General features: G+C 39.6%; 1 protein-coding gene across 1 annotated transcript in view; it reads left to right on the top strand.

Moving 5' to 3' along the window:
- ENPP1 (ectonucleotide pyrophosphatase/phosphodiesterase 1) overlaps positions 1 to 15,293 on the top strand; it is a 76,469-nt gene extending 61,176 nt beyond the window's left edge. Inside the window, exons 16-25 of the mRNA XM_065400339.1 lie at positions 299 to 368; positions 2,975 to 3,062; positions 4,979 to 5,151; positions 5,683 to 5,734; positions 10,224 to 10,378; positions 11,012 to 11,147; positions 12,663 to 12,743; positions 12,978 to 13,110; positions 13,944 to 14,100; positions 15,126 to 15,293. Of these exons, the coding sequence (XP_065256411.1) occupies positions 299 to 368; positions 2,975 to 3,062; positions 4,979 to 5,151; positions 5,683 to 5,734; positions 10,224 to 10,378; positions 11,012 to 11,147; positions 12,663 to 12,743; positions 12,978 to 13,110; positions 13,944 to 14,100; positions 15,126 to 15,293 (1,213 nt within the window). The remainder of the gene's footprint in view (positions 1 to 298; positions 369 to 2,974; positions 3,063 to 4,978; positions 5,152 to 5,682; positions 5,735 to 10,223; positions 10,379 to 11,011; positions 11,148 to 12,662; positions 12,744 to 12,977; positions 13,111 to 13,943; positions 14,101 to 15,125) is intronic.
- Positions 15,294 to 16,756: the final 1,463 nt, after the last annotated feature.

The raw sequence follows: 16,756 nt of genomic DNA on the forward strand, positions 1-16,756 counted from the left end.
AAGAGGCTGGCGCTACCCATGACTTGCAGAGATTATATCTGCAGATGACAGCCTCTATTCTTCAAAATTTAAAGGTTTACTCCTGCAGAGCTTACAGACTCTGTAGGCCCCTGGGGTATAGACTTCACTTTAGTTAATGTCCCCTTTTATATGCAGACAAACAAAGCTACTGAATATATTTTTACATAAATACATTTTGTAAAGTAAGTATTACAAAGCTACTGAATATATTTTTACATAAATACATTTTATAACATAAGTATTATTGGTTACATACCCTGTGACTTCTTTTAAATAGAAAACCATTTGAAATCAAATATTGCAGTGGTGGATTCCATGGCTCAGACAATCGCTTCATGAGTATGCAGGTAAGATTCAGAAGATGGTAACGCTTATGATAGCTTAATTCACCTTATTCACAGGTTGCAAGGGATGATTTTCGTGCATATGTTTGTTTAATCCAGGACACACCCTGTGACGGGGTGTACCAGGCCTTTGTGGCCCCCTGCTGCAGGCCATGCTGTTCTGCCACACCCTGCCCCAGGAAGCAGTGAGGTGGGAGAAAGAGAAGCAAAGATGGGTTCTCCTTGCTTGCTTAGAGAGGCCTCAATGGAGCAACCATCTTGGAAGCCACAGCCAAACTGAGCCCAGCAGGCTGAGATAAAAGGATCTGTAGAGCCTTAGCGGGTCAGTTCCTGGCTGGGATGAGAGGAGTGAAGAAGGGGGATGGAGCTAGAGAATAACCTGTGGATGCTGGCCCTGAGATAAGGATGGAGATAAAGGGCCTGGCAGGAAGAGGCCCGCGGAAGTAGCAGCTATGGATTAGAGTAAATAGTACAGTATGTGGTTGCAGTTTATAGGGTCCCTGGGTTGGAACCCAGAGTTCCCCTACTAGCCATAGGTAAAGTGTTATAAACCCCAAGAAGGGGACAGGTCTTATTTGGGAGCCCGAATAAAGGATCCAGAGCTAGGACTGATGACCCTGGCAAGGGCAAATATGCTATATAGTTATTGGACTCTTTTGAACCCCATCTGGGGTATTATTTGGACTTTGTGTCTTGGCTGGAGGGCCAAGTTGCTGAAGACCATCAAGGTCAGCTGGCAGCCTAGAGTGGTCAGGAAGGCATTTAACTTATAAGAAAAGGGGAGAGTAAAAAGACGGAAGATATGAGCACTCAGCACAAAATCAAGATGCTGAGAATAAAATGAATCAAGGATAAAGTTTGCAGATGACACAAAAATTGGGGGAATGGTAAATAATGAAGAGGACAGGTCACTGATAAATAGCAATCTGGATTACTTGGTGTAAACTTGGCACAAGCAAACAATATACATTTTAATACAGCTAGGTACAAAGAATGTAGACCATTCTCACATGATAGGGGCTCTATTCTGGGAAGCAGTGACTCTGAAAAAGATTTGGGGATCATCAGTTGAACATGAACTCCCAATGCGATGTGGCCAAAAGAGCTAATGCAATTCTTGAATGTATAAACACGGACTCTTGAATAGAAGTAGAGAGGTTATTTTACATCAATATTTGACACTGGTGCGACCACTGCTGGAGTACTGTGTCCCGTTCTGGTGCCTACAGTTCAAGAAGGATGTTGATGATAAATGGGAGAGGGTTCAGAGAACTATTAGAGGATTAGAAAACGTGTCCTATAGTGAAGAGAAGAGAAGGTTAATGGGTGACTTCATTAGTTTATAAGTATGGGAAAGAAATATTTAATCATTGAAATATTTATTTGTAACTTGAAGCTAGACAAATTCAGATGGAAAACAAGGTGTAAATATTTAATGATGAAAGTAATTAACCACTGGAATATTGTGCCAGGGTTTGTGGTGAATTCTCCATCACAGACAATTTTTAAATCAAGATTGGCTATTTTTTTAAAAGCTATGCTCTAGGAATTACTTGAGGAAGTTCTATGGCCAGTGTTATACAGGAGGTCAGACTAGATGATCACAATTGTCCCTTCTGCCTTGGAATGTATGAATGTTTCTGTTCATTTCTGTGCTCCTTCTATAGAGCTGGAGTTAGTAAATTACAATGGAAATTTGACTCTTACTACAGAAACCTGTACATGCCTTCAGCAATTATGTATTGTTGAGATCAAACTGTCTTAAAAGTCATAGTTAAACATATGTAATTGACTTTACCCCATATTTGTATTATTCACCTAACCTGGCCAACTAGCCTTCCCAATCCCCCCCTCACAAGAGGAAGGATTGTTTTATGGTTAATTCAAAGGGACTGAAAGCTACACATGGGTTCTTTTATCAGCTCTGCCACAGAGCTTGTGTGACCTTGAGAAAGTGACTGAATCTGAGATTGTGATCATTGTTTGCAAAGAGCTTTTAGATCTTGCCGAGGAAGGTGATATAGAAGGAAAACAGTATTATATCGCTTCTGTGAAGATGGGTGTGATCTACTGGGTGTGCAGTTTTCATGCAGAAAGAGAAAACAATGAGTGCCTCAGACTAACGGCTTGCAAATAAGCTGTTCAGGTGACGTATGCCAGTCATGTTGGGCCAACTGTTACACTAAGTTCCTTTTAAGTGATTTTATTTAAGTAAACATATGGAAGCGGAATTAATTTGCTCAAAAGGAGGGGACTTGCATACATCACAAGGTTTACATTTGCTGAAGATAACTTTTAAAGCCAGCTGTGAATCAAACTCAGATTTGCTCAGACTTGTCCACCTCCCACATCTTCTGCAAATGCTTCTTCTACCTCTTAAAATGTCTTCCATGATTAGCCCTTTGTTGTCATGTGAAATATATATCTTTAAAAAAGAAATCTGCACCTAGTTCAGTCCATGGCACACTGTATATGTTTATCATCAAAGATGCGGTGATTAAAATGTAAATGGATAAAAGTGATTTCAGTTTATGTAATAATATGTACACTTTTTTTACTGTAATATTCCTTAAAGACAAAAGTAAATTGGAGTTTTGTTTAAACTGTAGGCTCTCTTTATTGGCTTTGGACCTGGATTCAAGTTCAAGACTCAAGTTGACCCATTTGAAAATATTGAAATCTATAATTTAATATGTGGTAAGAATAAGCAATCTTTTTTTCCCTCATAAGCCTGTGAAAACCTCTTGGGCATAAAAATAAAAATCTTAATAGACACGTGTTTAAATCTCTGATGAAGCTTCTCCCTTAGAGCCTAATGCGTTTCATAAATTTGAAGTCATGTGTATTCCTCAGAAAGATCAGACCCCTAGAGTAAAAAAGCAGATTAATATGAACTCTCTTTCTGATTGGAACAATTTAACTTTTGACATAAAAGAATTAAAACAATCTGTCCTGCCCCTGCCAAAAAGTAGCCTTTCTAGATTACTTGATTGATGTGTTTCCTGCTTTCCTTGCGTGCCTGTGTGCTCACCTACTGCACATCCTCATGTAATTTATTCAGGACACTTGTCTCTTTATTTCCTGTAACATTACTATTTATTGCACCCGCAACATCAACCTAAGATCTCTTTCTGTAAACTGGATGCCTCGTTGGCTCCTTTGCTCTCCCCTCATATTATGGTATCTCTTCTTCCCTTTTACTTTTCTCTGTTCTTGGTTTCCTTAGCTCACCACTGTCTTCCATTGTCTGTCTATAATCCTCCACATCTCTCTCTCCACCTGCTAGTTCCCTCTATGTCCCCAGGGGTCTCCACCTGTCTTTCCACCCTCTGAAGCACAGTTGCCAACTTTCACGCAGTAAATAAGCACCCAACTTTCACAATAAGCCAAAAATCAAGCTAATCTCATTTCAAAACAAGGCCAAACCAAGCCAATCCCTAAGAACCCCAACACTCTGTGACTAGATCCTCCTGGCATGCAGTCTTGGACTGTGGTGGGCCTGCTGTGCACCTCCACTCTCTCCTCCCCTTGCCCCTGCTTGCCATCCCCCCCTCTCCCATGCCACTGTTTGCCAGCAGTCGATCAAAAAAAAAAAAAGCAACAAGCTACAAGCCAAAAACTAGTCAACAAGCAGCTCACAAGCCAATTAAGCCAAAAACAAGCCCAATTTCTGCATTTTTTTCATGGGTTTGGCATGTCTGCTCTAAAGCCTCCCCTGAAAACTCCTTCTTCCCTTTTTTTCTCTGGAATTCTATTACCAAAGGCCTTGATCCAGAAAAACACTTAAGCCTGTGAATAGTCCCACTGAAGTCAGTGTGAAAGCTCTGGTGCCTAAATGTTTTAGTGGATCAGGGCCATCGGCAGGAAGCCGTGTCCCTTTTTCTCTTACTTGCACATACGTTGTTGCTTCCTTTTGGGACTGTTGCTACTATCATTGATGAAGGATATAGTAGACCAGTCACTAGTTAAACTCCACTACAGCTATGCAAGCTTCTCCCTTGAGCTATCACCTCTTATGGGGAAAGGCAAGAGTGGAAGTCTGTATTGGCAACTCAGAGGAGCCAGTTCAGCTGTAGGCCCTAGTGCCTTCAACAGGAACCCATGCCAGCATCTCAACTTTCAGAAGATAATTGATCAGGAGTTCCCCCAAAACCTGGGTGCTCAATAGCCACCAACTTCGTGCACCAATTATTAGCCACTATTTCAGATTTGGAGGCTACAAGTTCAACTCCCACAAGGTGCAAGTGTCGTGTGTGTTTGTATTTTTACATAGGGGAGCATTGTCCCTTCCCTCTCCACTATCAGGAGGCAGGTGGATGAGAAATGGTGTCTCCCTCCTTCACTACAAGTGACCATCAGAAGTGGTAGCTGGCTGTGAAAGCAGCTACATAAATCTGCCACCTGACTTAGTTTGACTGCATGGAGTACTAAGACAGAAACAGGCAATGCTGCAATCATGGCACCCACATGAGTATAGTCACAGCCAAACTGTAATACTGCCATGTATTTTTTAGTCAAATAAATTTGTTAGTCTCTAAGGTGCCACAAGTACTCCTGTTCTTTTTATATATTTTTTTGGTTCCCCCTTAATGTTCAGTTTGAATTGTTCGTAGATTTGCTTGGTATAACACCAGCCTACAACAACGGAACTCATGGAAGCCTAAACCACCTTTTAAAGAATCCTGTTTACATTCCAAGACATCCAGAGGAAGGAAGTCATCCATCTGTATATCCGCTCATGAAAGCCACCTCTTCATTGGACATTGGTTGCTCATGTGATTTGGCAGTAAGTAATTCAGATGGATAAAACTGCTGAGCCAAAATAATTTGTTTGTAATTATGTCTGAAACTGTATACTCCTGACTGTGATCACTACATTCATAATTTTGCCATCTGTAGGCCTGATAGTGCCCATTGACATCAATGGAAATATTTCTATTGATTTTAATGAGCAATAGGTATAGAGGGCCTGATCTACCTTTTCACGTAGGACCAAATGCTGCCATTGGAAGGCAAGGTTTGACAGAGAAGCACTGAACTCTTTCCTTCTTGACTTTATCATATGGGAATCTTCCTCCTGTGGAGGATAGTTGTATATAAAATTGAAGACTTTATTTTCTTAATTTAAACCTTGATTATGCATGCTGTCGATGGGCAGCCCTCCAGTTGACTTCACTGGGAGTTCCTGTGTGGAAGGCTTGTGGAACAGAGGGCTTGAATTTGTTAACAAAGGGTTTTGTATATTTATTGTTGAGAACTGTTGGCAGGGAATCGTGCTCTATACAACGAATAGTAGCATCCTATGTTTGTTTTATAGGGCTTGCCCATAAGGGATTTTCAGCAACAGTTAAATCACACTGCATCAGAAGGTAAGCATTTTATTTTATAGGAGAAAATGGGGTGTGTGTGTGTGTGTGTGTGTGTGTGTGTGTGTTAAGTAAAAATATTTTTTATTTAAAAGTTTGACCAATGCCTAGATTTATTCTGAGTCCTACTCAAGTACATGGGCTGAACAACGAATCTCATCTTTTACTGGTATTTACCTGAACTATTCATCTTTACAGATAGATCCCTCTGTCTTGTAAACTGCTGTTCTTTAAAACTCTATTACTATGCAGTATATTTTTATAGAAATGTAGTCTATATTTGAGGCCATTACTACATGGTTGCTCTGTTAAATACAGAACTGATATGGCATATAGGGCAATCTACTTCTTGATTATCTAGATATACTTGAATTCTCCTATGGTAGGTTTTGAATTTGACAACATGGGATACATAAGAATTTCATGAGGAAAAATTAGCTAGGAAAACCCCGCAAATGTTAATGCCTAGATGCCTGCATATATGATGAAACATAGAAGATCTTTAGACAATCTAGAGTATTAGTCATAAGAATAAAATAGGTATATTTATATGGTCAATAGTATATCTGCATTACTGTGATTTGTAATAGAATATATTCTGTTATGACCATATTGAAGCTGTTTTTTCCCTTTTAAATGAGCCTTTGACCAATAGCCGGTGACTAAGTCATCAGAACTAAAGCCTAACTAATGGTCATGTGGAATGCATCTGCTGGCATTAATAATATCAAAAATAGATTCAGGTTGATTAAAATGTCAGAAAGTTCAATAAGTTGATATGGACCTTGTTCTGTGTTTGTATTCAAGACAGAGGTGACATCACCACCTCCCATGAAAATAAATTCTGTGCCCATGAGTAACTCCCATTAATAGCTATAGGGTTATGTCCCCATTGAAGGCAGGATTAGACATTTTTTGTCCATTCATGAATAACTGGATGCTTTGGCAGATATGTGTAGACTGCTGTGGTGTAGGCTGTGGGATAAGAGTTTTTCATGAGTCTACTCAACAATAACAGCAGATACTTTAAAAACATACCCCAGAACCTCTTAAAATTCTTGCTTTCAGTATTTTGTAGCACTCATGCAGATGATCAACAAAATGAGATCCACTTAGTAACTTTTTAGGCCTGATCCTGGGAATTTTGCTTGAGTTCCCAATTCAGCAAGATATTCAGTGGGTAGTCCCATTGAAGTTAGTCGGACTATGACTTGCTTAAAGTTAAGCATATCCTTAAGTACCTTGCTCAATGGGCCTGAGTAAAGACTGCAGGATCAGGCCCATAATTCCAATTGACTCACTTTTGTAAAGATGTAAGTCTAAGGGCCTGATCCTGCACCCATTGACATTAATGTCATTGTCTTCAATGGAAGCAGGACCGTTCTACACATTTAACAGTTTAGATAACAAGCAACAGAGGGTCCTGTGGCACCTTTAAGACTAACAGAAGTATTGGGAGCATAAGCTTTCGTGGGTAAGAACCTCACTTCTTCAGATGCAAGTAATGGAAATCTCTAGAGGCAGGTATAAATCAGTATGGAGATAACGAGGTTAGTTCAATCAGGGAGGGTGAAGTGCTCTGCTAGCAGTAGAGGTGTGAACACCAAGGGAGGAGAAACTGCTTCTGTAGTTGGATAGCCATTCACAGTCTTTGTTTAATCCTGATCTGATGGTGTCAAATTTGCAAATGAACTGGAGCTCAGCAGTTTCTCTTTGGAGTCTGGTCCTGAAGTTTTTTTGCTGTAAGATGGCTACCTTAACATCTGCTATTGTGTGGCCAGGGAGGTTGAAGTGTTCTCCTACAGGTTTTTGTATATTGCCATTCCTGATATCTGACTTGTGTCCATTTATCCTCTTGCGTAGTGACTGTCCAGTTTGGCCAATGTACATAGCAGAGGGGCATTGCTGGCACATGATGGCATATATAACATTGGTGGACGTGCAGGTGAATGAGCCGGTGATGTTGTAGCTGATCTGGTTAGGTCCTGTGATAGTGCTGCTGGTGTAGATATGTGGACAGAGTTGGCATCGAGGTTTGTTGCATGGGTTGGTTCCTGAGTTAGAGTTGTTATGGTGCGGTGCATGGTTGCTGGTGAGAATATGCTTAAGGTTGGCGGGTTGTCTGTGGGCGAGGACTGGCCTGCCTCCCAAGGTCTGTGAAAGTGAGGGATCATTGTCCAGGATGGGTTGTAGATCACTGATGATGCGTTGGAGAGGTTTAAGCTGAGGGCTGTAGGTGATGGCCAGTGGAGTTCTGTTGGTTTCTTTTTTGGGCCTGTCTTGTAGCAGGAGGCTTCTGGGTACACGTCTGGCTCTGTTGATTTGTTCCTTTATTTCCTTGTGTGGGTATCGTAGTTTTGAGAATGCTTGGTGAAGATCTTGCAGGTGTTGGTCTCTGTCTGAGGGGTTGGAGCAGATGCGGTTGTACCTCAGTGCTTGGCTGTAGACGATGGATCGTGTGGTGTGTCCGGGGTGGAAGCTGGAGGCATGAAGGTAGGCATAGCGGTCGGTGGGTTTTCGGTATAGGGTGGTGTTAACGTGGCCATTGCTTATTTGTACTGTGGTGTCCAGGAAGTGGACCTCCCGTGTAGATTGGTCCAGGCTGAGGTTGATGGTGGGGTGGAAGCTGTTGAAATCATGGTGGAATTCTTCCAGGGTCTCCTTCCCATGGGTCCAGATGATGAAGATGTCATCAATGTAGCGTAGGTAGAGAAGGGGCGTGAGTGGACGAGAGCTGAGGAAGCGTTGTTCCAGGTCAGCCATAAAGATGTTGGCATATTGTGGGGCCATGCGGGTGCCCATAGCGGTGGCTATCCAACTACAGAAGCAGTTTCTCCTCCCTTGGTGTTCACACCTCTACTGCTAGCAGAGCACTTCACCCTCCCTGATTGAACTAACCTCGTTATCTCCATACTGATTTATACCTGCCTCTAGAGATTTCCATTACTTGCATCTGAAGAAGTGAGGTTCTTACCCACGAAAGCTTATGCTCCCAATACTTCTGTTAGTCTTAAAGGTGCCACAGGACCCTCTGTTGCTTTTTACAGATTCAGACTAACACTGCTACCCCTCTGAGTTTAGATAACAATACTCCAGTAATTCAGATCTTGATATTAAAAGCTATAGTGACTACACTTACCAAATACAGTAGAACCTCAGAGTTACGAACACCAGAATTACAAATTGACAGGTCAACCACACATCTCATTTGGAACCAGAAGTACACAGAGCAGAGACCAAAAAAAGAAAAAAGAAAGAAAGAGAAAGAAAGAAAGGCAAATACAGTATAGTACTATGTTAAATGTAAACTACTAAAAAAATAAAGGGAAAGTCAAAAAAAAATTAACAAGGTAAGGAAACCTTTTCTGTGCTTGTTTCATTTAAATTAAGATTGTTAAAAGCAGCATTTTTCTTCTGCATGGTAAAGTTTCAAGGCTGTATTAAGTCAGTGTTCAGTTGTAAACTTTTGAAAGAACAACCATAATGTTTTGTTCCGAGTTACGAACATTTCAGAGTTACAAATAACCTCCAATCCCGAGGTGTTCATAATTCTGGGATTCTACTGTACAAGTGAAAGGAGTCACTACAGATTAAAAAACAAACACCATGATTATTGTGCAGAAAGCAAACTGATAAATCCCTTCTGGATTGTAAAGAAAAGAATAGTTCATAGCCACACAGGGAAAGGAGCCACACACAATTACAGTGGTGCAAAAACATTAAAATGTTCACTGTCCTGAATTATTCTGCACTGTATGGAGAAATTAGGCACGCTTTTTATTAGAGTGACTGTAATTACACTGTACTGTAGTTGCATTGCAATTACGGTGTAAATATATTGTAATGGCACTTTTTCCTGCTTTCTCGGGCCAGTTGGTAGAAAAAGGGTGTAAGGAACAGTCTCTGGCTATGACAGTAATTCATTGTGGAACTAAATGCACATCCTTATGAAGGACTAACCAACATTTCACTAAGTCATTGATTAATGAAAGGACTTAAAAGAGAGACATTGAAATCAAAGTCAATTATATGACTTACTGCTTCAGTAAAACTGAAGTCTGTCCCTATCCTTTCAACATATTCCAAACCTATCAACTAGTCATTGTTTCTCCCTAAACACTAAGAGTGGTGGGTTCCAGAAGAAACACTTGAACTGAAACACCCATCCAAATTTTGGGGAAATTTAGGACCATCTCTAATTTTAAATGGTGACTCTATACTGACAAAATGCATTACTTCCTCTTTGAGTTTAATTCTACTATATATTTAAATATCAGATATTGGTTATTTGCCAATCTAATGCATGATCATGGAAGTGCTCTGCAGGCTAGTACCTTTCTCTTCCTCTTGTCTTAATCATGATTTTTCTGTGTGGTAGTTGGAAATTGTGGCAAGAACTTGCCATCACAAGAAATATGAAGGTGCACTGCAGAAAATCTCAACAAATATGCAAAGTGTATAGAACTTGTAATAAACCCTGTTTCTGCTCTAGTAAAGAAGATCGAGAAATACAGTTTGCCTTATGGGAGGCCCAGGGTTCTACAGCAGAGAAGCACATATTACCTCCTTTACCATCACCAGTATGTGAGTGGATACAGCCAGGATCTCAATATGACTTTGTGGAGTGCTTACACTGTTGGCAAATATGTAAGTATTTGCTGGCTTCTGTAATGCTTTGTTCTTCCTCCTTTAAAGTAAAATAGACTGAAACACACATGATGGTATAGAAAATTACTTTATTTCATAGAAATATTTTTCTTAGAGTGGCCTTAGATTAAAAACAATTTAGGATCAGCAGAGAATGTTATTCAGTCTGATTACTTGGAGAAATTGCAGGATTTTCAATAAATATGTGTTATTTAAAATACTACATATCATACAAAAATATACTTAAGAATAAGCTACAGGGAAACAAATACTTCACAAAAAATAAAATCCAGGACTGCTAAATCACTTCACTGCCACAACACCTCCCGAAGGCTCTCAGGCACTTCTAACATGCACATCTAGGTTTTCTTTTGATAAGGGAAATTCTTCCCACAGCACATGAAATGCCTCAGTTCTGTCGTCTTATTTATAAGATACTCATATGAAGCAATTTTTGCCTCATCAAAATAAGGACGCAAGAACATTTAATCCTTCTTAAACTTAGTCTCCTCACACAACTAAGGACAATTGCAGACAATTTTTTAGGGTTTTGTAAACACAAATATGGAAGTGAACCATGATGGTGACTCAGCTATTTGTACAGCAAATTATTATTCTTTTTCTGTTCAATAGGATAACCGGACTGCCTCTGTGGAAAACTTGTCCAACTGTTTACATGTGGACATTCGTATCCCTTCTAGTTCTAGCAAGACTTGTTCATTTTACAAAAATCACCATCAACTGAACTACGGATTCCTTTTCCCTCCAAGTAAATTCACCGTCGTCTTCACACAACTTATCTGAGTTCTGTCATCCCTATGTTTTGTTCATGCAATAGTGGAAGAGGGCACCCTTTGTAATAAAAAGATCCAGGGAATTAACTGAAGGCATGAGGTTGCTACTGCTAAGCCATTTGCAGTATAGTCCATTTCAATCTACCATTTATGCTAACATGCAAGGAATAGGAATCTCCAAACTTTACTTTGGCAGTTGGCAGGATGCCCAAGATGTTCTTACTCCCACTGTCACCAAAGACAATTCAGGGTGTCTTGAATAAAGCAAAGGAGGAAAATCACTTGCAAAAAATTTACAGCTAGACCAATACTGGGTGAAATCCTGGCTCCACTGAAGTTGATGGAAATTTTGCCATTGACTTTAGTGAGGCCAGGATTTCACCAGCTGTGAAAAGTGTAACTGGCTAGGCCTGCCCTCTTAGTTACAGTGTATTGGTTCACTAGATGAAAACCTTTGCATCAGAACATTCTTCATCCCTTTAAACAACAGCATGGAATTATTTCCACCGTCCTTCTGGAGGTTTGCGAGGTAGTCAAGTTTCTAACATGGCACCTCACGCAGAAAAGGGGGAAAAGTTTATGAGCTCTGAATCAAGTCTTATGAATTGGGAAAATACAAATAGTGCAAGTTTCAAACTTTCTTCCTAAGTGGCGGTTACTATTTAAAAAAAACCACATTTTGTGTACAGGAATGCTCATGTCAAATACTAGGGTGTGTGTAGCATTCAGTGGGAAACTTCCTTCAATCAACTAGAATTGACCTCATTTTATATCTGAAATACAGTATTGTCCCATATCAAGTCTTCAGTAAAATAATTAATTGTTTGCACTTAAATATTTTTGGGCCTGATTCTCTAACACTTTGTAATTATTTATACCTGTTCAAAGTGAATGTGAAACACTGCTATTCTGCTCCAGTAGCATTTTACCCCTACTTTGCACAGATATAAACGGCTACACAAGGTGCTGGGCAGGTATTATTGGTATTATTTGGTATTATTTCTTTTTGATTATTTGAGCATCTACACTAAGTTTTGGGTGCTAGGGCAGAATCTTCTAGGTTTAGATAGAGCTGGGCCCTTCTGCTTTTTTTCATCTATTCTGCAGGCAGAATGACTTGGTAGTAGGCCCTAAAACTCATGCAGTGATCCAGAGGTGACCAGTGAAATCTAAAAGTGTGCACTGATTTTTACATTTTCAGGAATGTGTCCACTTTATATTTGACAACTGCACTTACTGGAGCTGCTGCCTAGATTGCTTCATTCTCTATGCACCTGGTCCAACACCCATTTAAGAGAATGAACAGACCCCCGCATTGACTTCAGTGAGAGCAGAATCAGGCCCCAAGTGCATTTACTCTTTTGAAATAGGTCAGACCCACAATAACATTTTTAAGTTGATCTATTTAACCTCCATGTAGCTGGCATCTCATGGCTTTCCAAGTGACCCTACAAAGTAATGAATAGTTGTTTATCATTCATTTCTTTTAGATCTAAGAAAAGACACAAGGAAGAGTTCCTATGAAGTCCTACTTAACAGCAACATTGTTCCTATGTATCATGAGTTTAAAGGTAATTATGTATATTTATTTACATGCAAAAGCATTGCTGATTTGCTTGTTTCCAAATCATTGCAAAAGATCCCAGGCTCAGCTGCCTCTGTAAATTAAGTCACAGCCAAGATAATTGGTAATCTTTTCTTCTATCTTCATCATAGCTGTCTGTATACTGATAAATACACAGTGCAATTATTTTCAAAAATTCTCCCCCTGACATAACATTTTCCACTACCATATTGTATTCCAGTGTTATGGAACTATTTCTATGATGCTTTGCTGCCAAAATACACTCTGGAAAGAAATGGTGTCAATGTAGTCAGTGGCCCCGTGTTCGATTATGACTCCAATGGGCTGTACGATACTCCAGAAAAAGTGAAGAGGTGGGAATTTTCTCCTTTCTAATGCTGATTTTTTTTCTTTCCTTTTTTTATCATTTCATAATAATTATGACACTAGTTGCCAAAAAAATTATCTCCCAAGAGGAGCTCCTGGATACAGGATACATCAGCTAATGTGTAGCCAGTCACATAGCTCAAAACACATCACTTTAAAGCTAATAGCCCAACAAAAGAGAAGGTAAAAAGAAAAAAACACCCCAGAAGTATGGAATCACAAACCCTGTATGTTAGGTCCACCTGGGAGCTGTGGCAGCTGTAAGAATGGGGTTTTACCTAGAACTCCATGAGACTGCCTCCAGTACTGGAGGAAACAGGAGCAAATGAAGGAGCCCATTGTCCTTGGTAGTCTGATTCCTTCCTGATTCAGAGTAACTGGCTAAGTTCTATTGATAGACTTCTCTGTAAAAATTTGCTATTTTCTTATAGTTGGCAAGATTGGTTCAAAATAACAGATGAGCTGGGCGTTCCTTTAACTGAGCTAGAGCTCTGAACTCTGCCAATAATCTACTTTAGATTCTCACCTATTTTTATGACAAATCATGGTTTTCCCTTTTTGAGACCATCACTAGACCAACTCTTTAGACCATCAAGCCAGCCAAACTCGGCTTGTATGACAGCAGTCTAGAATGCCCTTCAAAGCTCAGAGTATTCTAGTGGCATATTCTAGTGCTAAGCTTCTGAAGGTTTCCCTTGGGCCAAGGAGGTTAATAAAACCTGTTTGCTAAAGTACACCAGGTGTCATTGTGTCTTTGCGCTACATTAATTTGATAGTTTTAGAGGAAGTAGATCTAAAACACCACCTCTTTGCATTTCAGATTAACCCGTGACCCAGAAGTTCTGGTTCCAACTCACTATTTCATTGTGCTGACGAGTTGTAAAAATATTTCCCAGACCCCACTGCAGTGTGAAGGGGCTCTAGATGCCTTATCTTTCATTGTACCTCACAGGCCAGACAACAGTGAAAGCTGTACAGTAAGTAGCCTTTGTTTAGCGCCATGTATATATCTGAAGCCAGGCCTGACTCACACTGCAGACAGAGCAGTGATGAATTAGTTAATGGCTGTAAAGTCCTTTGAGGTATTTTATAATGGTGTCCTAGAGTGAGATTAAACAATTTCATTTACAAAGGTGGGTTTATAGAAGTGTGGTATATCTATTTACATGTGAAAGTAGCTATGTTGTGTGCTTTGCTCTTTTGAATTGTAAAGAGTGGCTGGGTTACAGCTGGTGGGTTTGAAACACAATAGAGTGAGAGAATCTTATTATGACACTTCAACAGAGACATCTATAGTATCAGCACCAAATCACAGTAGTTGACACACAAATCCATTACTGTTGACATGATTACCTCCCCTGCCACTGGATTCCACATTTTTATAACTCAGTAGGTTAAAATCAGTTGCATTTTGAGTTTACAAGGTCACTTTGCTAAATTAATACTGCCTGTTATACAAGACAGCCAACTTTAATTTTAATTTTTAATATTTGATAATGGGCTCTTCAATCTGGCAGAGAAAGGCATAATGATCCAATGGCTGGAAGTTGAAGCTAGACAAATACAGACTGGAAATAAGGCATAAATTTTTAACTGAGAGTAAATAACCATTGGAATAATGTACCAAGGATTGTGGTGGATTCTCTATCATTGACAACTTTTAAATCAAGATTGGATGTTTTTCTAAAAGATCTGCTCTAGGAATTATTTGGGGGAAGTCCTATGGTCTTTGTTATGCAGGAGGTCAGACTAGATGATCACAATGGTCCCTTCTGGCCTTGGAATCTATGAAACTGTGAAAACAAGATCAGGTGCTATGTTTAGCTATATTTGTAAATGCTTGATATCCACTGATCTCTTCAACTTCTTGGTGAGGTTGTGTGAAAATGTGTTGCCTTAACTTCTACAAAACAGCCTTCCACTAGCATATTGTATGTGTAATCCTTGGAACAGAATTCTGCAGAATATCCCTAATTTTTCTCTTGTTTCTCTATCCCAACAGAGACACAAACGTGACTTTTTGTGGGTTGAAGAGCGAATGAGGTTTCATACAGCCCGGGTCAGAGATGTAGAACTTCTCACTGGACTCAGCTTCTACCAAGACAGAAAACAGCCTGTGTCTGATATATTACAGTTAAAAACATATTTACCAACTTTTCCCATGGAGTGAAATTCACAACTCATTTTGTAAATACACTATTTTATCTACAGGAAAAAAGTCTTTAAATGAGCTGGAACACTTACTGAGAGCCGTTGACCATATTGAGAATTGGAAAGAATCTGTGCCACATTCATATCTCAGGGATATTTGATGGACTAAGTATAACACAGAAAGACCGCTCCTGTTGGTCTTACTCCCACTTGAATGTGGTAGAATTGTGTCTGTTATTAAAGCCAATCTGCCAGCATTTGAACTTTATATACAGAAACATTGAGGATAAAATTATAATGGCACCTTCTAAATCTTTTTAATTACATTGGAGTGGAAGAAGTTTATAAGGGAGGGATAATTATCAATATTTTGATCAAAAATAGAGACAATTGGCAAGTATGTTAAAGTCCTGGAAAGCCATTAAAGTCCTGATTAATGTAGCATACACAGTGGTTCCTTTTCATTCTGGCTTCTAAGGGGGGGCAGAACGTCTAGTGAATTAGACATTGAGCATTGTTCTATTAAAATATCATTCAATATACTGCATAAAGCTATATTGCATGTGTTATGGCATCCACCCCCAAGTGGGTCATCAGTAAAGGAAGAGCGTAAGACTTTCAGCACCATGGCACAGGCCTCTAGCTAAAGCAATATCTTTTTTAACTGGTAGCAGTAGTAGGTTATTATCCTGTAGTAGACCAGGAACTAGAGAGAAATATGCAGTTACACACGCGTTCTGTGACTGTTGGATGTGGTGCTTCAGAGTACATGTATAATAAGAAATTAATCAAATAGAATCTAAGAACAGTTTTGGAGAATTATTTCACTCCAGATGAACCTAGATTTGATTAATACATTTTGTTTCTTAAAGGTTCAAGGTGGTTTTTAGAGTTGGTGGAATAAATTTGTCATTTTAAGGAAAACTGACATTTTGGGGGGAAAATGCCATTGCCCAGAGGACCATTGCTTTCATTTTCATTAATAGTGAAAGATGATCTCCCCCCCCCCCCCCCACTAACATTCAAGGCTGTTTTTTTTCCTGAACCCCTTTTCAGCACAGTATGTCCCTAGAGAGGCACCAACTGACTAGATCCCATCTGCATTTCCAGCTGTGTCCTTATTCCCCAATATACCTAAATTGCACTTACCTTGCATGCAGATACAAAGACAGATGCAAAGCCACCAAGGGCAGCCAGCCAGCTGTCTTGGAAGCTGTAGTACTGCACAACCAGCTACTGGTGATGCAATATGCCATCACTTCCATAATATTCCCACTTGGTCTCCTTTGGTCTATAAAGACTAGACTCTCTACATAGGATTTCTTTTATAATCAGTGATAAATTTCTACTTTTTTAAAACCACAAACTACATTAAAAGAATGTAGAGTTTGTGGCAGAGCACTAGAGAGAGAGATTTATGCTCTTGTTTAGCCTAGAAATGTAGGAGCTTGATCCAAACCCCATTGAAGTCAATGGAAGCTT

This window comes from Emys orbicularis, chromosome 3 (genome assembly GCF_028017835.1).
Source record: "Emys orbicularis isolate rEmyOrb1 chromosome 3, rEmyOrb1.hap1, whole genome shotgun sequence".
NCBI classification, from domain to species: domain Eukaryota; kingdom Metazoa; phylum Chordata; order Testudines; family Emydidae; genus Emys; species Emys orbicularis.